At 69.8% G+C, this 21,793-nt stretch overlaps 5 protein-coding genes across 9 annotated transcripts; 1 reads left to right on the top strand and 4 right to left on the bottom strand.

Annotated features, from left to right (window-relative positions):
• Positions 1-340: 340 nt before the first annotated feature.
• On the bottom strand, positions 341-6,226 carry DDX23 (DEAD-box helicase 23). Of its 2 annotated transcripts, none has more exons than XM_063359092.1 (17): positions 6,100-6,226; positions 4,862-5,079; positions 4,638-4,736; positions 4,373-4,469; positions 4,189-4,254; positions 3,891-4,029; positions 3,638-3,768; positions 3,445-3,557; positions 3,211-3,354; positions 2,806-3,031; positions 2,505-2,650; positions 2,235-2,412; positions 1,900-2,142; positions 1,577-1,728; positions 1,331-1,439; positions 1,017-1,191; positions 341-925 (listed from the first exon to the last, which is right to left on the bottom strand). In XM_063359092.1, the coding sequence occupies exons 2-17, from the start codon at positions 5,077-5,079 to the stop codon at positions 702-704; spliced, it is 2,460 nt and encodes an 819-aa protein (XP_063215162.1). In that variant the 5' UTR covers positions 6,100-6,226; the 3' UTR covers positions 341-701. The 2 variants fall into 2 exon arrangements, with proteins under 2 accessions (XP_063215162.1, XP_063215161.1); XM_063359091.1 differs by having other exon boundaries at positions 3,638-3,771; positions 6,100-6,195.
• Positions 6,227-6,666: 440 nt separating this feature from the next.
• Positions 6,667-9,430, bottom strand: RND1 (Rho family GTPase 1). Of its 2 annotated transcripts, XM_063359069.1 has the most exons (5): positions 9,258-9,430; positions 9,095-9,182; positions 7,704-7,813; positions 7,440-7,574; positions 6,673-7,348 (listed from the first exon to the last, which is right to left on the bottom strand). In XM_063359069.1, exons 1-5 carry the CDS (start codon positions 9,375-9,377, stop codon positions 7,103-7,105), a joined length of 699 nt encoding a protein of 232 aa, XP_063215139.1. In that variant the 5' UTR covers positions 9,378-9,430; the 3' UTR covers positions 6,673-7,102. The 2 variants fall into 2 exon arrangements, with proteins under 2 accessions (XP_063215140.1, XP_063215139.1); XM_063359070.1 differs by lacking the exon at positions 9,095-9,182 and having other exon boundaries at positions 6,667-7,348; positions 7,718-7,813.
• Positions 9,431-9,658: 228 nt separating this feature from the next.
• CCDC65 (coiled-coil domain containing 65) lies at positions 9,659-12,293 on the top strand. Of its 2 annotated transcripts, none has more exons than XM_063359100.1 (8): positions 9,659-9,679; positions 10,016-10,162; positions 10,255-10,422; positions 10,487-10,656; positions 10,784-10,922; positions 11,027-11,221; positions 11,299-11,517; positions 11,598-12,293. In XM_063359100.1, exons 2-8 carry the CDS (start codon positions 10,028-10,030, stop codon positions 12,291-12,293), a joined length of 1,722 nt encoding a protein of 573 aa, XP_063215170.1. In that variant the 5' UTR covers positions 9,659-9,679; positions 10,016-10,027. The 2 variants fall into 2 exon arrangements, with proteins under 2 accessions (XP_063215170.1, XP_063215171.1); XM_063359101.1 differs by lacking the exon at positions 9,659-9,679 and adding an exon at positions 9,688-9,716.
• Positions 12,294-12,536: 243 nt separating this feature from the next.
• FKBP11 (FKBP prolyl isomerase 11) lies at positions 12,537-14,726 on the bottom strand. Its single transcript, XM_063359122.1, has 6 exons — positions 14,551-14,726; positions 13,978-14,043; positions 13,199-13,286; positions 13,033-13,066; positions 12,863-12,933; positions 12,537-12,770 (listed from the first exon to the last, which is right to left on the bottom strand). Exons 1-6 carry the CDS (start codon positions 14,665-14,667, stop codon positions 12,553-12,555), a joined length of 594 nt encoding a protein of 197 aa, XP_063215192.1. The 5' UTR covers positions 14,668-14,726; the 3' UTR covers positions 12,537-12,552.
• Positions 14,727-16,484: 1,758 nt separating this feature from the next.
• On the bottom strand, positions 16,485-19,864 carry ARF3 (ADP ribosylation factor 3). 2 transcript variants are annotated; one of them, XM_063359218.1, is made up of 5 exons: positions 19,564-19,585; positions 18,557-18,746; positions 18,336-18,446; positions 18,102-18,226; positions 16,485-17,479 (listed from the first exon to the last, which is right to left on the bottom strand). In XM_063359218.1, the coding sequence occupies exons 2-5, from the start codon at positions 18,702-18,704 to the stop codon at positions 17,318-17,320; spliced, it is 546 nt and encodes a 181-aa protein (XP_063215288.1). In that variant the 5' UTR covers positions 18,705-18,746; positions 19,564-19,585; the 3' UTR covers positions 16,485-17,317. The 2 variants fall into 2 exon arrangements, with proteins under 2 accessions (XP_063215288.1, XP_063215287.1); XM_063359217.1 differs by lacking the exon at positions 19,564-19,585 and adding an exon at positions 19,705-19,864 and having other exon boundaries at positions 16,490-17,479.
• Between the last annotated feature and the right edge of the window lie 1,929 nt (positions 19,865-21,793).

Genomic DNA, 21,793 nt, shown 5'->3' with positions numbered 1-21,793 from the left:
CTTTTGTAGAAAGCACTGATTTCCCTGTAACCGGTTTCAGAAACACAAGAGTGCTTGGAGGCGCCGGTGTCTGTGTCTCTGGCGGGGGCCGGGGAGGGGACGACAGGGGATGCCACGGCATGGGGATGTTAGGCTGGGGCAGGGGGGACGGGGCCAGTGCCGGTGGGTGCCGAGCACCCCCAGGGTCTCCCTTTGGGGGCATTGCTGGCTCCCGACACCTCTGGGAGTGCTGGAGGATGCGAGGAGACGGCACCCAGGGGGCTGGGGGCACCGCGGGAAGGGACAGCACGAGGAGGCGACGTCCGGCAATGCAGCTGCGGGTTTATTCCTGCAGCCTGGAGTTTTAGCTAGAAAAGGGATGAAGTGAACGCGGCTCCTGGGACAGCCCTGCCTAAAAACCTGCACCAGCCCAGCGCCGGCCCTGCCCCGGCCCTGGCACCTCACGGGCAGGGAAGAACCTGCCCCCAAACAGCCTTCAGCAGCTCCAGCGGTCCGTGGGGAAGGTGGGGAGGGGGACTGGGAGAAGAGGGGGGACGTTTTGGGACAGTCCCAGCCCCAGCGGCTGTCGTTGGCAGTCCTGGCTGCGCAGGGGCCTGGGGCTCTGGGAAAAGAGAGGCCAGAAAAGTCCCGGCAGGCCCCAGCCCCGCTGGTCCCGTCGTCCCCAAAGGGGTGACTGAGAGGGCGACAGCGGCCCCAGGGACTCAGGCGAAGATGGTCTCCTCCCGCCGCTTCTTGGTGAGGATGGTGCCGGGCTTGTGCTGGGCATCGGGGTGGTTGGCCAGCTCGGGAGGGCAGGAGGAGACGGGGCTCTCCAGGATGGCCTGCTTCAGGTCGTAGAAGACGGTGGAGTCCTCCTTGGTGAGGAAGGTGATGGCGACGCCGCTCTTCCCCGCTCGGCCCGTCCGCCCGATGCGGTGGATGTAATCTGCAGGGGGGGCGGTGGGGTCAGGCAGGGCCTCGGCGCAGGCAGTGGCAGGGCCAGGCAGCCCCTGCCGCCCCCCGCAGCCCCGACTCACCCTCGATATTCTTGGCCATGTCGTAGTTGACGACCATGGAGACGTCGTGGATGTCGATACCGCGGCCGGCCACGTCCGTGGCCACCAGAATGTCCTTGGCCCCGGCCTTTAAGTTGGAGAGGGCAAACTCTCGCTGCTCCTGGCCTTTGCCGCCGTGCAGGGTGCAAGCGTTGTACTGCGGGATGAGGCGGGGGTTAGCTGGGGGCCAGGGCCGTGCTGTGGGGTCCCCATGTGGGGACAGGGACGCAGGGACTCAGGACAACCCCCACCCGCCACAGCCAAACTGGAGAGGCTTCGTCCCAGCCCAGACTCACCCCCATCTTCTCCAGGGACTTGGCCAGCACGTCGCAGCCCTTCTTCTGGTTGACGAAGATGATGATGGGTGGGTCGAAGCCCTGTTCCAGAATGGCTAACAGCTTCTTCCTGTTGGGGAGGAGGGCGGTTGGGCAAGGAGAGGCTGAAGTGCCCTGTAGGAGCTCCTCTGTTCTCCAGAGTCCCCCTCCCAAAGCTCCCAGAGCCGTCCTCCCTGCTCCACCCTGCCCCGGCGGCCCCCTCCACACCTCTTCTCTGACTCCGACATGAGGAAGACCTTCTGCTCCACCCGCTCGTGGGGTTTGCCAGCAGAGCCGATGTAGACCACAGCCGGACGACGGAGGTAGCTGCGGGCCAGGCGCTCCACCGCTGGCGGCATGGTGGCTGTGAACATGACGGTCTGCGAGAGAACGGGGCAGTGAGCGACAGCCCCTGTGGGGCAGGAATGCAGCTGCCGCTCCCTCGGCCCGTTCTCCGAAGCCCCCGGTTGTCCCCTCTCCACCCCGTGGAGCCGTGCTCGGCCCTGTGGGAGCACCCACAGCGCCGTCCTGGGTCTCCTGCCTGCACCCACCTGTCTGTACTTGTGTTTCCCCGACTCAAAGTTGGCCAACATCTTCTCAGGGTCCTCAGCCTCGTCAGTGTCAGGTTTTTGGTTGGTGACGGGCATGTGCTCCAGGATCTTCTGCACATCGGGCTCGAAGCCCATGTCAATCATACGATCTGCCTCATCCAGCACCACGTAAGTGCAGCGGCTCAACACCAGGTACCGGTTCTCCAGCACGTCGATGAGACGCCCTGGCGTGGCGATGACAATCTGTGGGGGGCAGGAGGGTTGGTGTCCACAGCCTGGGGCTAAACTGCTCCCCCCAGATCCCCCCCCGACCCTCCCTGGGGGCTAACACTCACCTCACAGCCCATGCGAAGGCGGAAGCCTTGGTCCTCGCGGGAGATGCCTCCGATCACAGCCACTGTGCGGATGCCCAGAGGCTTCCCAAATTTGATGGTTTCCTCCTCAATCTGCTGGGCCAGCTCTCGGGTCGGGGCCAGGATGATGGCGTAGGGACCCTGGTCCGATTCCTCAATCCTGCAGTGTGGCAGGGCACGGCCGTGTCACCCACGGCGCCACGTTCCCTGCCTCCGCAGCGTCACCCTGCCGCCCTGCCCCGTCCCACCTACCGATCGATCTTGGGCAGGGTGGTGATCCACACCAGCAGCGGGATGAGGAAAGCCGCCGTTTTGCCGCTGCCGGTCTCGGCCACGCCGATGATGTCGCGGTTCTGCAAGCCGATGGGGATCGCCTGGCGCTGGATGGGGGTGGGCTCCTGGCAAGGGGAGCGGCAGTTTTAGGAGCAGAACTTCCCCTTCTCACCCCCCTCCCAAAGACCCGACCCCAAGAACCAGCCCTTTTCCCCTCCACCCAGCTCCCCCGAGGGCTGTCAGGGTCTGCTGGCAGCAGCCCCCCCTTCCCCATGCCCACCTTGTAGCCGCACTTGTCGATGACCTCCAGGATGTGGGGGGGCAGGGAGGAATCCTTCCAGGAGCGGATGGGGTTGGGAATCTTGCCGCCCTTGGTGGTGATGCTGTAGTCCTCGCGGAAAATGCGCCAGTCTCTGTCCGTCATCTCATCCAGCTTCTTCTGGGACCAGTGCCGGTCGTCCCAGCGCTGCTTGGCCTCCTTCTTCCGCAGCTTCCGCAGCCGAGCCCTGGGTGGGAACGGGGTTCACCCTGTGCCTCCGGGGAGGCTGGAATCATCCCTCCACCCATCCAAAGGACGTGCTGCGGCCCAGAGCCGCCCCCCAGCTCTGCATCCCAAGCAGAGCCAGGCAGGAGCTTGGACACCCCTCAGTGCCCCCCCCCCAGTTCCCCCCGCAAGCGCACTCACTCCTCCTGCTCCTTCTCCTCCAGTGTCCGCCTCTTCTCCATTAGATCCCCATAGAAACGTGACTGTTCCCGTTTCTGCTGCTTCAGGTCAATCCCCGCGATGAAGCCCCGGCCCAGCAGCTGCACTTGGTGCCGCTCCTTGTACCTAGAGCGGGATGGGAGCGTCAGGGGCAGGGCTGGGGCTGCCCCACACGCCCAGGGGCACCCGCAGCCCCAGGCGCACCCCACCACTCACAAGGGGTTGTAATCAATAGATGTGTCTTCCGACGCGTCCCACTCGAAGACGAATTTGCGGTCGTTAAGGTGCCGCGTGCGTCTCCGCTTCTTCACTCCTCCCAGGTAACGCTCCTGCGGGCAGCAGAGGATCAGTGGGGAGCAAACATGGGCCCCCTGGCCCCCCACCACCCCAGCCTGGCCCCCAGCGCTACCTTGATGGCGTGGAGCTCTTTGCTTTTGTCTTTCTCCTCCCGAATCTTCTGCCTCCCCTCCTCGTCCTCCGTGCCGTTGGTCTCCCGCTCCATGCGCTCGCGGCGCTCCCTGCGCTCACGCTCCTGGGGGTCTTCTGGGGAGCAGGGGAAGGGTCTCAGAGCCCAGCACCCACCCATAGGGCTGGGGGGGCTCTAGGGGGTCCTGCCCCAGCCCCTCGCAGCCAGGCAGACCGCGGTGGGGGCACCATCTTACCTAGCATCTTCCTCCCCATCTCCTGGAACTGCTTCCTCTTCTTCCTCTCCTCCTCCAGCAGCCGCTGCCGCTCCTCCACCTCCTGCTGCCGCCGTCGCAGGGCTTCGGCCTCCCGCTCCGCCTTGGACAGGAACTTGGGCTGGGACAGGAGAGGGGAAGGCTCACACCAGGCCTGGCTGCGACCCCTTCACGGGGCTGCCCCAGGAAAGGACTCCATCCTCAAACATCCATCCCATCACAGCCACTACAGGCACAGTACGGGAGAGCCCCGAGGCAGGGAGAAGGCGTCTGCTCCTACCTTGGCTTCTGCCTCCTCCTCAGCCTTCTTCTTAGCCAGCAGCTCCTCCAAGGACAGCGGCTGGGCCTGCAAACGCGGGGCCGGACCGTCAGCAACCCCCAACGGGGATCCTTTACCTCACCCCCGGGGCGTGGATCCCCCCGGGGAGCCACTCCCAGCCAAGCCCCCTCTGCCCTGTCCTCACCTTCTCCTTCTTCAGGGCATTCTCCTCCTCCTCCTCTGCTTTCCGCGAGTCCCGCTCCTTCCGGGACTTTGAGTCCTTCCCCCTGGTCGGGGACAAACTTCCCAGCAAAACAAAGAGGAATCAGGCACTGAACACGGCCCCAAGGTCACCCCGTCCCCATCGATCAGGGGACTCCTGCTGTCACGCAGGACAATGCTTCCTATAGCAAACAGCCCTGGGGTGCTCACGGGAGAACACAGACACCCCAAAAAGAGAGGGAGCTCACCTCGATCGCTTCCTGTCCTTGTCTCGCCGGTGCCCATCCTTCTCCCGGTCCCGGTCCTTCTTGTTCCGGTCCCGGTCACGCTCTTTGTGCCGGCGGTCCCTGGGGAGCAGGACAGTCACTGCACAGCACCACCCGCACCCACCCCTTCGTGGGGCTATTAGGGACACACAAGAGTAAGAGAGCTCTTCCCTAAAAAGCTGGGGACACCCTGTACCACCCCTTACCTCTCTGTCGACTTGGACCGGGAGCGGGACCGCGACCGGCTGCCTCGTCTCCTGTCCCGGGACCGGTGCCGCTTCCTGTCCTTGGAGGGGGAAGCCTTGCGGTCCCGGTCACGGTCCCGGTCGCGTTCCCGGTCCCTGTCCGGGGAGCGGGAGCGCTTCCTCTCCTCTTTGGCAGGGGATGCGTCCCGGTCCTTCTTGTCTGCCAGTTCCCCAGCCATCTGCAGGGGAAAGGGTCAGATGGAACAAGGGACCCGGGGTGGGGGGGCCATGGGAGGGAGTGAGGAGGGCTCGGGGACTCAGGTGGACACAGGGAGACCCGGGGAGGGGGATGCAGGGAGACTCCAGGAGGGAGCGAGGAGGGCTGGGGAAGCCAGGAGGAGTGCAGGGAGGGCTGTAGAGTCCCAGGGAGGGAGTGGGGTGGGCCAGGGAACCTCGGGAGGGGCACAGGGGCACGCAGGGAGGGCTGAAGGAGCCTGTGAGGGAGTAGGGAGGGCTGGGGTACTGCAGAAGGGAGACAGGAAGGGATGGGGGACCCCGGGGGGACAGTCAGTGGGTCCCCGGAAGGAAGCGAGGAGGGCTAAGGAACTCAGGAGGGGTGCAGGGGGGCCTGGGGAGAGATGGGGGACCTCGTGGGACATGCAAAGGGACCCCAAAAGGGAGCAAGGAAGGCTGAGAACTCCAGGAGGGGTGTAGGGGGACCCAGGAGTGGCACGGGGGGGCCTATGGAGTCCCATAGAGGGAGAAGGGAGGGCTGGGGGACCCCAGGGGATGCCCAGAGGGACCCTGAAAGGGAGAAAGAAGAGACGGAGAACACAGGAGAGGTGCAAGGGGCACAGTGAAGACCTGGGGAGGGAGCAGGGGGGCCTGGGGGACCCCAGGATGGGTGCAGGGGGATCCGGGGAGGGCTAGGGAGGCCCCGGAGGGAGCAGGGAGGGCTCGGGGACGGGGGAAAGGCTGGGAGACCCGGGGGGACGCGCAGAGGGACCCCGCAAGGGAGCAAGGAGGGCTGGGAGACCCAGGAGGGGCGCCGGGGGTCTGTGGAGAGTCGAGGAAGGAGCAGGGAGGGCTGGGGGACCGGAAGACCGGGGATCCAGGCCCTGCCCCGGGTACCCGGTGCCGGGACGCAGCCTGGTGACGCGGCAGCGGGGTCCTCCAGCCCCTCGGGCCCGCAGCGGTCCCCGGGGCCTTCCCGCGGGAGAGCCCGGCGCCCCCCGAACCCCCCCCCGGCCCGCGCTCACCGCCGCCGCCGCCTGCAGGCCCAGGCCTCAGCGCCGCCCCGCCGCCGCCATGACCGTCGGGCGCCGCGGGGGACGCCGGGAAGGCGAGGCCTCCGCCGGGCCGGGACTACAACTCCCGGCAGCCCCCGCGTCCGCCGTCGCAGCACAGCCGCGGCCCGCGGATCCCTCCGCCGTGCGGCGACCCTCGCACCCCCAAAACGACCCCCCAGGACTCACACCCCCCACGGGCCGTGCAAGACACCCCCTCCCCCCCAGCCCCAAGCTGTGGGCACAGGGAGGGGTTGGGAGCAGCAACCGCCGGGGGGGGGGGGGGGGCTTTTGGGGCACCCAGCGTAGCACTGGGACGCCCCCCACCCCAGGGACTTTACCCTCTGCATCCCCACCCCTGGTGACAGCATAGGCACGCAGCAGTGTCACCATCACCCTTCCCCCCTGGCAACACGGGAGGGACCCCCACACGGGCTGAACCCCAACAACAACCACCCCCTCCCCCAAAAAACCCCCAGGAGTCCCTCCCCCCCCCCCCCCCCCCCCCCCCAAAGACAGGACCAGGCGCCCGCTGCAGGTGGGTGGGTCTTATATTTCCGATAATAAATAAGCTTTTTAATAACACTGACCATGGAACAGAGACATCCCCCACCGCCCCCCGGTCCATAAAACAGCCCCCCCAGCACCAAGCAGCAGATGAGGGATGGGGCAGGGGGGGAAGGGAAAACAGCGTGAGTCCATGGATGAGCCCCCCCAGGGTTGGGGGGGCTGAGGAGCAGCTGTTGAGCACCCTCCTCAGGCCCCCCCCAGACCCCCCCGCCATGGGGGCCGCCCCTCAGGATGGGGACTGGTGGGGGAAGCGGTGCGATGGGAGGGCGGCAGGCACCCCATCCTCCGTGAGGGGGGGCTCCAGGGCCCCATCCAACCCCCCACCCCATCCTGGGGACTCAGGGGGGCCGGGGGCTTTGAGCAGGATGGAGGGGGGGGGGCATTCATGTCGCGCCCCCCCCCCCCTTCACATGACAGAGCAGCTTTTTGCTTTTTCCTTCTTGAAGGCGGAGGAGATGAGCTCGGAGCGGCTGGGGAGGTGCAGGAGTCTCTTGGAGAGGCTGCGGGGGGGGCTCTTGGGGGGCTGCGGGGGGGTTTTGCTGAGGCAGATGCTGGACACGGTCCGGAAGATACTGTGGACGCTCTTCTCCGAGGTGAAGGCCGAGCACTCCAGGTAGCCCTCGGCTCCCAGCTGCCTGGCGGCCGCGCAGCCCTGCAACCCAACCCCGCGTGAAGATGGCACAGCACCCCCAAACCCACCCCTCCGGGGACCCCCCCCACCCGCCCGCCCCCCCCTCCCCGACCTGCTCATAGGAGATGGGTGCCTGCTTCTGGTGAGAGAGCTCCATTAGGGTGCTCAGGTCCGTCCGCAGGTCTGTCTTGCAGCCGATGAGCAGCACCCGTGTGTTGGGGCAATAATCCAGGATTTCCGTCTTCCACTACGGGGTTGGGGGGGCGGGGGGGGAACAGAGGGCTGCAGTCAGTACAAGGGGAGCCCAAACTGCTGCTGCCCCCCCCGCCCCCCCTCAACCTTGCAGAGGGGCTTCCCTCCCCCCCACCCCCCCCACCTTCTTGGACGCACTGTCAAGGGTCTCGGGGCGGCTGATGTCGAAGCAGAGCAGGACGGCATCCGAGTCGCTGTAGCAGAGGGGGCGCACATTGTCGTAGTAGGGAGAACCTGGGAGGCGGGGGGGGAACAAAAAAAAAAAAAAAAAAAGGGGTGTTATTACATGGCTGCCCCCACAACGGACCCAGACCCCCGGGCAAGAGGGGCTTGCAGAGCTTGGGGCACGGGGGGAGTTATACAGCTTTAGAGCCCCCCCCCCACCACCACCTCAAAATGTCACCTCCGTTCCCTGCAACCCATTAACATCCCCATCGCCCCTAACGAGGAAACGGGAAATGGATTCCGCGGTGTTTATATAACAGTCACCTCCTCCCCCCCCCCCCCCCGAGTCAGGGAGCCCCACCAGCGGGGAGGGGTGTTGGGGGTCAGCTGGCACACGGCGAGGGGCTACCCCCCCGCTTCAATGGGTCCCTGGGGAACTGGGGAAACCAGCACCGCACTGGGGACTGCGGGGGGAGGCAGTGAATGGGGGTGCAGGGGCAGTGGGGTGCCCCTTGGGGTGCAGGGGTGCCCCCCCCATGGCCACCCCCGACCCCAAAGGGCCTCGGAGGGGGTTTTGCAGCCCAGACGCTCCGTGCGTGGAATAGCAAAGAGGCTGCGCCAGCGCATCGCCATAGCAACGCAGGGACCGCGGGTGGCGGGGGACCCCCCCCTCCGACGGGGGGGGACACTGCAGCACCAGGGCAGGGCTGGCCCTGGCCCCCCCCCCCCCGACCCCCCAGCCCTCTGAGGTTACCCAGGGAGGGACAATACCAGGGCGCTCTGTTACTCCCCCCTCCCTTCACAGGCACCCCCGCAGGGAGGGTGCAGGGGCCCTGGCACCCCATACCCCCACCTGGGGGGGCTCACACATGTGCCGGGAGCCCCTCCAGGAAGGGGGTCAGCTCTGTGCCCCCCTCCCCTACCCAGGCTGTGCCCATACCCTACCTGCAAGGCCAGTCCCCAGGGACTCCCAGGCAGCCAGGCCCCCACCCATGTCCCCCAGGGATCTGTCCCCCCCACCCCGAACCAACCCCCCCCAGGGAAACACCCCCCTCCAAGGTTTCCCCACTGCGGCCATCAAGCCGCCCCCCCCCCCTCCACTGCAGGGACCCCAGCGCACCCCACTGCGGGGCTCCCTCTACTGCAGCCCCCCCACAGGGCCCCCCCAAACCCCAGTGCAGCGCCCTCCAGGCTCCAAATCACCTTCCCACAGCAAATACCCCCACCCTCCCCCCCACCGGGGCCAGAGCTGCCCCCGCCCCGCTGCACCCCCGGTACCGGAGGGACACCCAACCCCCCCCCCAAAAAAACTGTGCATGCAACTTCCCCCGCCCCCCCCACCCCCGGTACCGGAGGTGTCCCAGAGGCTCAGCTCCACCCGCTGCTCCTCGCTGGCCAGACACGCCGTGTAGTTCTCAAACACGGTGGGCACGTACGTCTGCAACGGCACCGAGAGCGTCAGCGCCCGGTCCCGCCACTGGTCCCCGGTACCCGGTCCCAGTCCCAGGCTCACCTCGGGGTAGCAGTCTTTGGCCAGCACCTGCAGCATGGCCGTCTTGCCGCACTGCACGTCGCCCACCAGCACCAGCTTGCAGCGGGCCGGGGCGGCCGGTACCGACCTCCGCTCCCGCATGGCGGCGGCGCAGCCCGCGCAACACCCCAACCCCCCTGCCCGCCCGCCGGCCCTGCGCCCCGCCGCCGCAGCGCCCTTATATACCCCGCCGCCGCCGGGCCCCGCCCACGGCGGCGCCCGTCCACCAATCGCCACGGCGGCTGCCGGCACGCCGGCCAATGGCGGAGGGGCAGGGCACTGCCGGGGCCCGCGCTCTCGGGTGAGAGGCCGCTCCTCCAGGCCAGGGGGCGCTCCTCTGGCTGCGGGCGGAAGTGGGGCTCCGCTCCCGCCCCAAACCGGAAGTGGCCGTTGCTAGACCACCGGTGAGACGCCGGCCGCCGGGCTGCGGGGGCGCGACCGGTAGCGGGATAGGACAGGACGGGACCCCCGTGGTGCGGGAGGGTGTGCCGAGGGGCGGGGGCGATGATGTCTGGTGGTACTCCAAAGTAGAGGGGTCCTGAAGGGAGAGACAGGGGCGGACGGGGGGAAACGGAGGGTCTGGAGGGGGAGACAGGGGCAGGCGGGGGGAAACGGGGCCTGGGGGGGTTCTGGAGGGGGAGACAGGGGTGGGCGGGGGGAAACGGGGCCTGGGGGTGCACCTGGAGGACCCCCGACCAGGACCTTTTGCCTCACCCCCACCCCTCACGCCCTGTGCCCAGCGCCAGCCCGCCATGCCAGGCAAGCGTCGCCCACGGGCCGCAGCCCCCATGGCGGCAGAGGACGAGCTCCTGCTGCTGCAGAGACAAGCGCTGGCGGAGGAGGAGGCGGACAAGACGAAGAGAGAAATGCTCACCCGGTTCCTGAACGTGCGTGGGGGCCCAAGGCGGGTCGGTGGCTTGTTTCCCCACGCACCGCCCAGCCCCTGACCCCCTCCCCGTGGCTCATGCCTCCCCTCCAGGACAAGCTGGCTAAGGAGAAGCGCAGCAGCACCCTGAACCTCCACAAGCTCAACGCGCAGTGGCGGGCAGTGCTGCGGGATACCAAGGACAAGGAGCTGCGCCAGGACATGGAGATCCTCAGCCAGACCTTTGAGCGGGTGATGGACTGCAAGGACAGCGTCATCGAGGTGAGTGTGGGGCGGGTGGGAGGGGGCCCCAGGGCTCACCCGTGACCCCCCTCAATCTCCACAGTCTCTGGCCACAGACCTGGAGGAAGCGGAGGAACAGCACGCCCAGGCCCTGCGCAGCCACCTGCACAATGTTGACCGCCTGCTGCAGCTCCAGCGCTGCCGCCTGACGTGCCTGGAGGAGGGGTATGATGCACAGCTGGAGGCCCTGAAGACGGAGTTTGAGGCTGAGAGGTACAAAGAGGCAGAAGGACAGCGGTGGCACCCACTGGCTGTCCTGTCCTGGTACTGAGCTCTCTCGCGGCCTGTTCGGACTGCTGCTGCTTCCCTCTGTCAGCAGCTGCCCCCTTGTTTTCCCCAGGAAGACCATCCTTGAGCAGCACGAGCAAGAACGCTGTTACCTGCGGGATGTGGCGCTGGCTGCGGAGCAGAATTACGCCAAGAATAATCATGAGACCACGCTGAATTTCCAGAGCGCCTGGGATGACATCAAGAACAAGGCACGGGCAGCGGGAGGAACCTGCGAGGAGCCTTTTAGGGCTTGCAAGCAGAGCACATGAGGTTTGGGAGGTGCTGGGTCACCCCTGCCTGCGTCTGTCCCCAGAGCCTGCAGGAGCAGCAGTACAGCCGCACACAGCTGGGTGGGAAGGTGGAGGTGCTCTGGGAGCAGTTCCAGCGGACCATGCAGAGCTACGCGGAGGCCACCGAGCACCAGGTTGCTTTTGAGGCACTGAAGCAGAAGGTCGAGAAGAGCTCCAGGGATATAGAGACGCACGTAAAGAAGCTGCAAAAGCTCCAGGTTGGGGCAGGGCGCAGGGATGGCTGTGGCAGCAGAGATGCCTCTGTCCCCGCTGCTCACGTTTTACCTGTCCCCAGGACTTGGTCACAGCCACCAAGGGCCAGATCGCGGCTCATCTCCAGGAGAGCGAGGAGCAGAACCGGCACATGCGGGAGAGGAAGGAAAAGCTCCTCAGGCAGCTCCAGGAGCTCAGGAGCGAGATGAACCAGGCCAGGGCGAAGGCCCATGGCAGCCTGGCCAGGCTTACGGCGCAGAGCGGTGCTGCCCTGAAGACGCTGGCGCGGGTGGTGGAGAAGGTGAGGCCGGCAGCCCGTGGGCAGGGGGAGCACCAGGGGGGTGCCGCTGTCCCGTCCTGCCCTCACTTGCACCCCACTAGGGCCAGCGCGTCCTGCGTCTGGCTGAGATGTGCCGCAGGCTGGAGACGGAGGAGGAGAAGGTGCTGCCCTTCTACCCTTCCTTGCTGGCAGAGGGGGAGCAGCGAGATGCCCGGCGAGTCCTTGAGGAGACGCCCACAGAGCCCCTGGCCCAGGTGAGGAGACAGTGCCAAGGTCCCAGGCACTGCCGTGGGGGAGACGAGGGTCAGGATCCGGCCTCGGGGACAGCCCGGCTGGCGCATGGACGGGCTGGGGATCCCCTCGCCTCTTCCCTGCCTCTCGCCCAGGCCATGTGGGACTACGTGGGGCTGGAGCGCTTTTGGCAGCGGTTCAACAAGGCGAAGCTGGAGGAACAGGCGCTGGAGCGGGAGCGGGCGGCCCTGAGCCAGAGGAATCAGCGGCTGCGGCAGCTGCTCCGGCAGTACCTGGCGGGGATCTCTATCACCCAGGAGATGCTGGGCCAGCCCAACCCACTCCTCGCTGTCGAGCACAAGAGCTGTGTCCCCAGGGACTTGCCCCAGGCCAAGGGGGGCCACGCATCCCAACATCCTCTTGGGAGGGGGATGCCCAGCCAGACCCCATCCACGGCTCCACCAGCACCAGCTGAGAATTCCCCCGGTTCAGACCAGGACACCCTGCCGAGCGCTTGGGAGCACCACAGAAACCGTGACTGCCCGGAGGTGCCATTAAAGAGCTGAACTGTGCCCAAAACCGTGTGCCAGGGGCCTTATTTCTGGGACCCACTGAGCTTTGTCAGGGCAGGTGTGGATCTGTCACCTCCTGCTCAGGTCTGACACATCACCTCCTCAGCCCCAAGGCTGGAGCCGGTGGGGGGGGGGACAACACGACAGGCCCTTTCCACTGCTCTGTGTGCCCTCCCTCCCCCCCACCCCGCCACTGACCCCCAGAGCCGGACAGGGCAGACGCAGAGCAGCCATAGATGCCGAGGGGAAGGCTTTATTTCTTTTTGGCTTTGTTCCTCTTCTCCTCCTTCAGCTTCTTCTTGGAGAGCTTGGGGCTGCTGGCCTTGCGGTAGAGGTGGTACCCGATGAGCCCCAGCAGCGCCGGCACCAGCCCCAGGCACAGAAGCGGCAGCACCTCGTTCACCACCTTCTGCCAGTAACCGGCCCGGGACAAAGCCACCAGCTCCACCTCGAACCGCAGCACCGCGTCACCTGGAGGAAAGGGACGCAGAGCCTGAGCCACAGGGGGGTGACGGGGACCCCTCCCCGCCCCCCGCCACGGGCACCCTGAGGGTTGTGCTTACCTGGGATGGTGGGAGGGGAGCCCCGCTTGCCGTAGGCCAGGTGAGGGGGGATGATGGCTCTCCGCTTCTCCCTGCCGCGGCAAGAGACGGTCAGCACCGGTGCCCAGTGGGGCCAGACCCACACCAGACTGGGTGGGGGGGGCTGCTGCCCACCCCCCCGCCCAACTTACCCCACACACATGTCCAGCAGACTCTGTTCCAGGCCTGCGAGGAGAGGGGGCAGAGGGTGAGCAGGGATGGCCGGGGGCACCCCACAGCCCACTCAGCTGGGACGATCCATCCCAGCTAACGCCCCCCCCCCCCAACCCCCGCAGCCCCCCTGGCCCCCCCGCTCACCGGGGATGACTTGGCGCTTGCCCAGCTCCACCTGGAGCGGGTCCCGGCTCAGCGAAGTGTCGATGATGCGGCCATCCTCCAGGCTGCCCTGCGGGGATACGGGCACTGTCACCCCTGGGGGTGCAGTGGGGGGGGGGCTGTCCCCATGTGGGTCCCAGCGTTGTCCCACTGCCACTCTGGTGCTGAGGCTCTTGCCCCCGCAGGGCCACCCCTGTGCTGATCCCAGTGTCACCCCCGTGCTAACACCAGTGCTGCCCTGGGGACAGTCGCACCCTGCTCCCAGTGCCGGGGGCAATCCTTGTGCTGGCCCCAGTGCCAACCCGTGCCCATACTGGGGCTGCCCCCCGTGCCAGTCCCAGTGCCACCCCTATGCCAGTCCAGGTGCCACCAGGGCTCATACCGGGGCTGTCCCCATGCCTACTCCAGTGCTGACCCTGTGCCAGTCCCAATGCCTGTCCCAGCGCCATCCCTATGCCCCCCCCAGTGCCACCCTCACACCTGCCCCCCCCCCCCCAATACCACCCCAGTGCCATCCCTGTGCCCACCCCGGTACCACCCAGTGCTACCTCCGTGCCCACCCCAGTGCCATCCCCACACCCGCCCCCCCCGGTACCGCCCCAGTGCCATCCCTGTGCCGCCCCCATGCCCACCCCGGAGCCGCCCCGGTGCCGGCCCAGGGCTGCCGTGCCCTCCCCCCCCGCGGGTGCCGCCGCCGCCGCCGCCCGCCCCGCCCGGCGGAGCGCAGTGCTGACGTGTTCCTCCGGCCGCCCGCCCCGCACCGTGTAGTGGATGTGCACCGTGTCCCCCGGCGCCGACAGCTCCGTGCAGCCCTCGGGGGGAGGCACCTGCAACGAGGAGGGTCACGGGGGGCCGGGGACCCCCGCCACGGAGTCCACGCACCCCCTCCTCCGTGCCCGCGGCCCCCCCCCTCCCGCGAGTGCTCCGTGAGCCGAGCTCCCTCCCGGACCCCCGGTCCTCCCGGTGCCCCGTACTCCCGCTCCGCAGCCCGGTTCCCCCGGTGTCCCCTCTCCGCAGCCCCGTCCTCCCGGTGCGTGCCCCCCCCGCCGCGGCTCCGCAGCCCAGTCCTCTCGGTGCCCCGTGCTCCCCCTCCGCAGCCCGGTCCCCCCCCGTGCCGCCCCCCCTGCGCAGTCCGGTCCCCCCTGTGCTCCGCGCGCCCCCCGCCCAGACCGGGCTCCCCGGTGCCCCCCTGCACCCCCCCGGCCAACAGAGTCCCGCCGGTGCCCCCGTCCCCCGCCGCGCCCCCGGTCCCACCCCGCTCCCAGCTCCCCGTCCACGGAGACCGCCGGGGGTCCCCGCTCCCCCCGCTCCCCCGCGGTGCCCCCGGGGCTCACGAGCGTCTCCAACCGCAGTCCCCGGTCGCCGCTTTCGGTTTCGCTCTCGGCGGCGCGGGCGGGCGGCGGCGGCGGCAGCAGCAGCGCCAACAGCAGCAGCGCGGCGGGGGGCGGCATGGCCGGGCTGGCGGCGGCGGCGGCGGCGGCACCGGGACCGCCCCGCCCGGCCCGGCCCGGCCCCCGGCTACTCCCCGGGCCCCGCCTCCCGGCCCCGCCCCCGCCGGCACCGGCACCGGGCCGCGGGATGGGCACTGCGCCGTCGGGGCGGCCGGAGCTGCCCCGAGCCTCGGCGGGGCTCGGGGGGGATGGATGTCCCCGGGGCCCGGCTCCCCGTTCGGTGCCCGGGGACGCGCGTCCGTCCGGGCTCCGGTGCCACCCAGCCCGGGCTGGCACCGGGCGTCCGTCTCGGCCCGGAGACTGTCCCGGCGCTCCCCGGCTGAGCCGACCGCCCCGGGCAGGGGTCGGGTGGGGGTCCGGGCGGGGGGCCCGTCCCCAGGCACTCACCGAGTGCAGCACCCGCTGTCCCGGCGCTGTCGGGACTCGGTACCAGCAGGCGGCAGCAAAGCCTGGAGAAACCGGCACCCAACCGGGTGTGGGACCCCTGCCTGGCACCCACCCGGGTCCAGGACCCTTCTCTGGCACCCCCTTTAACCCAGCATCCTTCCCTGGCACCCACCTGCTCCCAGGATCCCTCCCTGTCACTCACCTGGGTCGAGAACTCCTCACCAGCACCCACCTGGGTCCAGGACCCTTCTCCAGCACCCACCTGAGCCTGGCATCCTTCCCTGGCACCCAGTGGGCGCAAAGCATCCCTGCACCCCAGCACCCCTTCTACGCCCCCCCAGCCATGCGGGACAAGGGAACCTGAGCCCCTCACCAGTGAGGAGCTGGACTGGGGGGACCCGGGCCCTGTGTGGAGCCGAACCTGCCCCAACGCCCTCGTGTCCCCATGGCCGGGGGCTGCGGCACAGGGCTGGGGGACATGTGAGACAGCCGCTCCCCACGGGGAATCCTGGCTCGTGGTGGGCAGCCCTGCTTCAGGAGGGTCACGTTGGCACATGATGGGGGCAGCTGGGCTCCCTCGGCCCTTGCCGGTGGCAATAGCCCCGTTGGCAGTGGTGGTGGTGGTGGCCCCGGTGGTGGCAGTGCCGGCGCAGGCCCCGGTGCAGCTCCCGGACGACGGCATCGGCACGCCGGCCCCACCGGCGCACCCACATACCAGCCCCGGTTGCCGAGAGGTGGGGAAGCCGGGCTGGCGGCTGGGGGCCGGGGCGCTAATGGGATTAGGGCCACCGGGTCAGCGCCGGGCTGGCCCCCGCCAGACAAAGCTGCTGGCCCAGCCGGTGGGAACGCGCCGGTGCCGGCTCTGCAGCTCTCAGCCAGAGCCCCGGTCACCCCTGCTCCAGCTCCCCCGGGCAGGAGGAACCCAGGCACCCGGGCAGCCAGCATCGCACCCCGCTTTGGTGGGGTCCTGGGGGCCAAGAGCCTCCCCCCCCCAACCAGCCACTAACCCAGAGGGGACTACGGGGACGGGGACAGCAGTGCTGGCCCCAAACAGGACTCAGCCAGGCCCCTGGCCCGTGGCGGGGGGGGGTAACACCGGAAGGTGGGGGGCTGAGCCCCACTCACACCCGTCCCGGCGCTGGCACCGTCCCCACGCCCCGGCTGGGATTAGCGCTAATGGGATTTACCATTTCATCCAATATTCCCCTAAAGATGAGCCTGGGAAGGGGGAGCCCCCCCTCGCCCCCCCGCCAGCCCCCCTCGTCCCGCTAAGCTCTTTCTAATTAAAACCAGCCCAGGGCTGTCCATCACCGTCCCCCTTGGTGGGACCCCCACGCCAGGGGGGCTGCGGAAGAAGAGCCATGGGGCAGCACTACATAAAACAAGTTTAATATCCAAGGGGGGGGGGGGGGGCCGGGGGGTCACCCACCGTCTCAGGCGCGGGGAGTGGGGGAGAGGGGGGGGCCAAGTACACACGTCCCCGGACGGGGCAGAGCCGCAGCGACACGTCACACCAAGCACAGACCGGGGGTATAAATACGGTGCCGGGGAGGAGGGTGGGGGGGGTACAGTACGGGGCCGTCTGTCCGTCCGTGAGGGGCAGGGACATACAATCACTATGCTGGCATGGGGCTGGGGTGCAGGCGGCCAGGGCTTGGGGGGGGGGGCGGGGGGTGTGGAGACACGGCTGGGGGGAACCACGGGGGTCCCAGCAGCCCCGTGCCTCCCCCCTGGGGGTCGCGCTGCGGGGAGGAGACCTGCCTCGAAGTGACATGGGGGGGCCAGGGACGTGTGGGACCCCCCGGGGAGGGCGGGGGGAGGGCGCTGGGGGAAAGCGGGGGAAGGTGTGTATGGTCCCAAATGCCCCCTGCGGCCCCGCGGCCCCCACATTTGGTCCAGAGGAAGGCGAGGGGTGTGGGGACATGCACGGGGACGGGGTGCCCCGGCATGGCCCCCCCCTCCCCCGGGCAGGGCAGCACCGAGGTGGCCCCCAGCCCCCATCCCGCTCCCCAGGGCTCTGCCCCCCGCCCCCCCAGATAAGTTATATATAGCTATATTTCCACGCACGCACACACGAGATCCGAGGGGAACCGAGGAGACCCCAAAAAAAGGCAAAAAACCCCACAGCAACCGGTGCCAGAAGAAAGCAAAACCCAACCGGGGCGGGGAGGGGGCGGCCGGGGGGGGCCTGGCACAGCCCCGGGGGGGAACCGGGGGTGCAGGGTGGGGGTGGGGGGGCGGGCCGGGGCCGGCGGCCGCCCGCTCACTTCTTGTTCTTGAGCTGGTTGGCGAGCCAGTCGAGGCCCTCGTAGAGCCCGTCCCCGCTGGTGGCACAGGTGGCCTGGATGTACCAGTTACGGTGGCGCAGGGAGTGCAGCCCCAGCTTGTCCGTGATCTCTGCCGCGTTCATGGCATTGGGCAGGTCCTAGGGCAGAGATGGGGTGACGATCCAGCCCCGAGACCGCGGGGATGGGTGCCACGCCGCCGCGGGGGGCCGACAGTGGCCCCGATGCCGTGGGGACAGGCGCTATCGTGCCACGGCGGCTGGCAACCAGCCCTGATGCTGCGGGGAGAAGCGCGGGCCTGCTGCGGGGACGGGAGATGCCGGCCCCGATGCCATGGGGATGGGCATAGTCCAGCCAGAGGTGGTGTTAAAGACCAGCCCTGACGCCATGGGGAGGAGCGTGGGGCTGCCACCGAGGTGTTAAACCCCAGCCCTGATGCCACAGGGATGGGCACAGCTCTACGACAGGGGCTGGTAAGATCCCAGTCCCGATACCACGGGGATGGGCATGGTCCAGCCAGAAGGAGTATTGAACACCAGCCCCAATGCCACGGGCACGGGCACAGCTCTAAGACGGGGGCTGGTACGATCCCAACCCCGATACCACGGGGATGGGCACGGTCCAGCCAGAGGGACTGCTGAATACCAGCCCTGATGCCATGGGCACAGGCATGGTCCTGCCATGGGCATCGCTAGATACCAGCCCTGACACCCCAGGGATGGTCCTGGTCCCACCAGATGGTCTCCCCCCTCCCCGACCCACCTGCTTGTTGGCGAAAACGAGGAGGACGGCGTCTCGCAGCTCGTCCTCTGCCAGCATTCGCATGAGCTCCTCCCGCGCCTCGTTCACCCGCTCCCGGTCGTTGCTGTCCACCACAAAGATCAGCCCTGGGGACAGCGAGTGGGCGCTGCTGGGGGCGCAGGGATCCGGCCGGACCCACGGCCATCCCCGGCAAGCCCTGTCCCCCCACCTCCGGCGTCCCTGGGGAGCACCTACCCTGGGTGTTTTGGAAGTAATGCCGCCAGAGGGGCCGGATCTTGTCCTGCCCACCCACGTCCCACACGGTGAAGCTGATGTTCTTGTACTCCACCGTCTCCACGTTGAACCCTGTGGGGAGCGACAGCGGAGGAAAACTGTGGCACGCGGGGCCGCGAGCCCCCTCCCAAGGAGCCCTGATGGGGAGGGGTTCCCGCCTGGTGCCACCCCCCCTCGCACACCTATGGTGGGGATGGTGGTGACGATCTCCCCCAGCTTCAGCTTGTAGAGGATGGTGGTCTTGCCGGCAGCATCCAGCCCCACCATCAGGATCCGCATCTCCTTCTTCCCGATCAGGCTCTTCAGCAGGTTCCCGAAGATGTTGCCCATGGTGACGGCGGCGTTGGCTCCGTCCGCAGGCGAGGCCGGATCCTGCGGGGGCACGGGGCCGGCGTTTGGGGCTAGGGGGTGGCCCTGAGGAGGGGGGGGGGCTGCGGAGCTCCCCTGTGCTCCCCACAGGGACCCACATGTCCTGGGGGGATGCGGGGCTTGGGGGACCCCGGGGGGTGGGGCCAGGGCCAGGCACTCCGTGGGGGCTGCCTCTGTGTGCGGCTCAATGTGGGGGGGCCGTGCTGGGGGTGGGGGTGTCCCCCCAACCTCGTGCTGCACCCTACAAGGGGACAGGCCAGGGCTCTGCAATGGGGGAAACTGAGGCATGGGGTCCGAGCCCTTCTGGGGCGGGGGGACACGACACACAACAACCCCCACCTCGACAACCCCTGCACCCCCCCAGCCCATTCACAGCTCCCCCGGCCCTGTAGCCTCCTCGAAGGGGGGCCCCGAGCGCCCTCCACCGCCCCCCCCCCGCACCGCAGCGCGCCCCTCCCGGCCGTAGGCTGCCGCCCGCCCCCGGGGCCCCCCCGCAGCCCCGCGGCGCGACGCCCCCCGAATTCACTGCCCCCACCGGCCCCCCCCGACAGCAGCACAACCCCCGCGCTCTCCCTGCGCCCCTCCAACGCACCGCCTCCCCCCCCCGGATTGCAGCGCACCCCCAAATCGCCGGGCCCCCCCCCCCCCTCGCGCCGCACCGCCCCCCCCCGCCGCATCGCCCCCGCACGCCGCACCGCCCCCCAGGCGCTGCCCGCTCCCCCCCCGCACCCCGCGCCCCTCCCGCTGCACCGCACAAGCACCCCCGCCCCCCCCCCCCCGGTGCGATGCCCCCCCCCGGTGCTCCGCACCCCCAACGCACCGTGCACCCCCAACCGCACTGCAGCCCCCCCCGCGCCGGTGCGATGCCACCGCCCCCCCTCCCGCCCTCCGTTGCAGCGCTCCCGCCGATGCACGGCGCCTCGGACCCCCACCCCCCCCCCGGTGCGAACCCCCCCCGCACCTGGTGCCGGTGCCGGTGGCGCCCCCCGCCCGCAGCTGACTCTGCACCGCTCCCGCCGCCGGAAGCGGAGGCCCGATCGCGCCGATCTCGCGAGAGCTCCCGGTGCCCCCCCCACCCCCCCGCCCCGCTTCCCGCCCCCCCCACCTCCGCCCCCCGCACCGGGCCTGGGGGCGCGCGCGGGGAGGGGGGGGGGCGACGAGCTCGCGAGAGCCGCGAACCGTTTCCATGGCAGCGGCTGCAGCAGTGCGGGGTGGGGGGGCCTGCACCGGGGGGGGCTGATGGGAGCGGGGTGGTCCCGGTGCCCCCCCACGGCATGAAACCCCTCCGGGAGGGCACGGCGAGGGAGGAGTGCCCTCTGCTTCACCGGGGGGGCGGGGACCCCCATAACCGCACGGGGGTGGACAGGGGACCCCAGTAACTGCACGGGGGGGACAGGGGACGCCCTCCCTGCACAGAGCCCCCCCCATCCCGTCCCGGTGCTCACGGGCCGGGCAGGGGCTGGCAGCGGGTGCGGGGCACCCCCGGCTCCCCCCCCCGCCCCCCCACCCCGATCCGCCCGGCTGTCCGTCCGTCCCGCTGTCTGTCCGTCCGTCCGTCCGTCCTTGCTCGTTGCGGCGGGACGGGACGGGTCGGGACCGGCGGCGCCCCCCGCCCCCGGGCAGGTAAGGGCGGCGGTCCCGGGGGCACCGGCAACACCGGTCGCCCCGACGGCTGCGGGAGCCGCGCCGCGCCGCCGGGCTCCCGCGGACAGCCCGGGGCCGGGGGTTCCCGAGCATCGACACCCCCGGGGCCGCCGTCGGGCTGCGCGGGGGCAGCAGAGGAGATGGGGCGGGGAGCGGACGCCCCGGGGGGGTGCTCGGGGCAGCGGGAGGCGGCGGGGGCCGGGGAGGGGGTCCGAGGGTAGCGGTACGGGGGTCCCGGGATGGGGCGGGGAGGAAAGTCGTGTTTGGGCCCCGCCGCTGGTGGCACAGCCCCGGGCAGGGCCCTCCCGGCCGCGCCCCGGGGCCTCCCCGCGGCCGCTGACCTCAGCCCCGGGAGCCCCGACGGGGCGGCGGCCCGAGGGCGCGGACACCGCCTGGCCCGGCCGGGAACCGGGGCGGGGGGTGAGGGGGTGGGAGCCGCCGTCCTGGAGCAGACCCTGGGGCGGCCTCGAGCCCCTCCCGGCCCGGGGGAGGGGGTGACAAGGGGGGGGGTGCCCGATGCGGGACACCCCCCTACACCCCCCCCGCCGGCCCGGGCTTTGTCCGTCCTTGAATTGAAATGGTGAGCGGCGGCCCCGGTCCGTGACGGGCGAGCGGGGCTAATCCGGCCCCGCATGACTGGTCCGGGGAAACCACCGCGGGGGGATTACCCCCCCCCCCCCCCGCACCCCGCCACAACGGGGGGCTCAGCTCAGACCCCCACCTCGTCCCGCTCGGCCCCGCACCGGGGAGTTCACCCCCGGGTGGGGGACAGCAGGAACAGACCCTCGTCCCCACCGAGACGCGTGTCAGCACCGGCCCTGCGTCACCGTGCCCTGACCCTGGGCACGACAGGCCGCCCCCCCCGCGGCCGGGCACCCCCTGCCCTTCCCTCCGTCACCTCAACGTCCGCCATCCCTCCCTTCATCTCTCCATGCGCCCCCCCGCATCCATCCCTCCCTCCATCCCGCCATCCCACCATCCCTCTCTCCGTCCTTCTCTCCCTCCATCCCTCTCCCCTCGCTCCATCCCTCCCTCCGACACCCAGTGCCGGCCCAGGCCGGGCGCCCCGGGACAGGGGGGGCCGTGCGGGGCCGTGCCCGCACTCACGAGGGCTTCACACCCACGGGCACTTTCGCGGGGGGCTCGGGGACCCTCTGCGGAGGGTGGGACACCACAGAGAACCGCAGTCCCGGGACAGACCGACCCGAGAGGCGAGAGGACGCGGCCGCGCCGTCGCGCCGGGCACGGACCGGGACGGGCGGCGGCCGGGACGGGCTCCGGACCGGCACCGGCGACCGGCTCAGCCCCGACGGTCCCGCGCCCCGGGAGGGCTGCGCGTCCGTGCTGCCGCATCCCCAAACCCGGGGGTCCCGGGACGGCGTCCCGGGGCTGTCCCGGGACTGTGG

Source organism: Chroicocephalus ridibundus, chromosome 24 (genome assembly GCF_963924245.1).
Source record: "Chroicocephalus ridibundus chromosome 24, bChrRid1.1, whole genome shotgun sequence".
Taxonomy (NCBI): domain Eukaryota; kingdom Metazoa; phylum Chordata; class Aves; order Charadriiformes; family Laridae; genus Chroicocephalus; species Chroicocephalus ridibundus.
Note: the sequence above shows the minus strand (reverse complement) of the source record. Positions and strands in the feature narration are given on the sequence as shown.

Excerpts from the sequence above, each read along its gene's own strand:
- DDX23 (XM_063359091.1), bottom strand. The coding sequence starts at position 5,079 with ATGGCTGGGGAACTGGCAGACAAGAAGGACCGGGACGCATCCCCTGCC. Across the intron at positions 4,255-4,372 it reads ATGCCCTGAAGAAGGAGAAG|GCCCAGCCGCTGTCCTTGGA; the intron begins GTGAGGACAGGG and ends CCGCGTTTGCAG. Across the intron at positions 926-1,016 it reads CATGGCCAAGAATATCGAGG|ATTACATCCACCGCATCGGG; the intron begins GTGAGTCGGGGC and ends CCCCCCCTGCAG.
- RND1 (XM_063359069.1), bottom strand. The coding sequence starts at position 9,377 with ATGCGGGAGCGGAGGTCGGTACCGGCCGCCCCGGCCCGCTGCAAGCTG. Across the intron at positions 7,814-9,094 it reads GAGCCTCTGGGACACCTCCG|GTTCTCCCTACTACGACAAT; the intron begins GTACCGGGGGTG and ends CCCGCCTCCCAG. Across the intron at positions 7,575-7,703 it reads TTGACAGTGCGTCCAAGAAG|TGGAAGACGGAAATCCTGGA; the intron begins GTGGGGGGGGTG and ends CCAACCCCGTAG.
- CCDC65 (XM_063359100.1), top strand. The coding sequence starts at position 10,028 with ATGCCAGGCAAGCGTCGCCCACGGGCCGCAGCCCCCATGGCGGCAGAG. Across the intron at positions 10,163-10,254 it reads TGCTCACCCGGTTCCTGAAC|GACAAGCTGGCTAAGGAGAA; the intron begins GTGCGTGGGGGC and ends CCTCCCCTCCAG. Across the intron at positions 10,923-11,026 it reads GGGATGACATCAAGAACAAG|AGCCTGCAGGAGCAGCAGTA; the intron begins GCACGGGCAGCG and ends GTCTGTCCCCAG.
- FKBP11 (XM_063359122.1), bottom strand. The coding sequence starts at position 14,667 with ATGCCGCCCCCCGCCGCGCTGCTGCTGTTGGCGCTGCTGCTGCCGCCG. Across the intron at positions 14,044-14,550 it reads GACTGCGGTTGGAGACGCTC|GTGCCTCCCCCCGAGGGCTG; the intron begins GTGAGCCCCGGG and ends TCCTCGTTGCAG. Across the intron at positions 12,934-13,032 it reads CTGCTGGACATGTGTGTGGG|GGAGAAGCGGAGAGCCATCA; the intron begins GTAAGTTGGGCG and ends TTGCCGCGGCAG.
- ARF3 (XM_063359217.1), bottom strand. The coding sequence starts at position 18,704 with ATGGGCAACATCTTCGGGAACCTGCTGAAGAGCCTGATCGGGAAGAAG. Across the intron at positions 18,447-18,556 it reads CACCACCATCCCCACCATAG|GGTTCAACGTGGAGACGGTG; the intron begins GTGTGCGAGGGG and ends CGCTCCCCACAG. Across the intron at positions 17,480-18,101 it reads TCGTTTTCGCCAACAAGCAG|GACCTGCCCAATGCCATGAA; the intron begins GTGGGTCGGGGA and ends TCTCTGCCCTAG.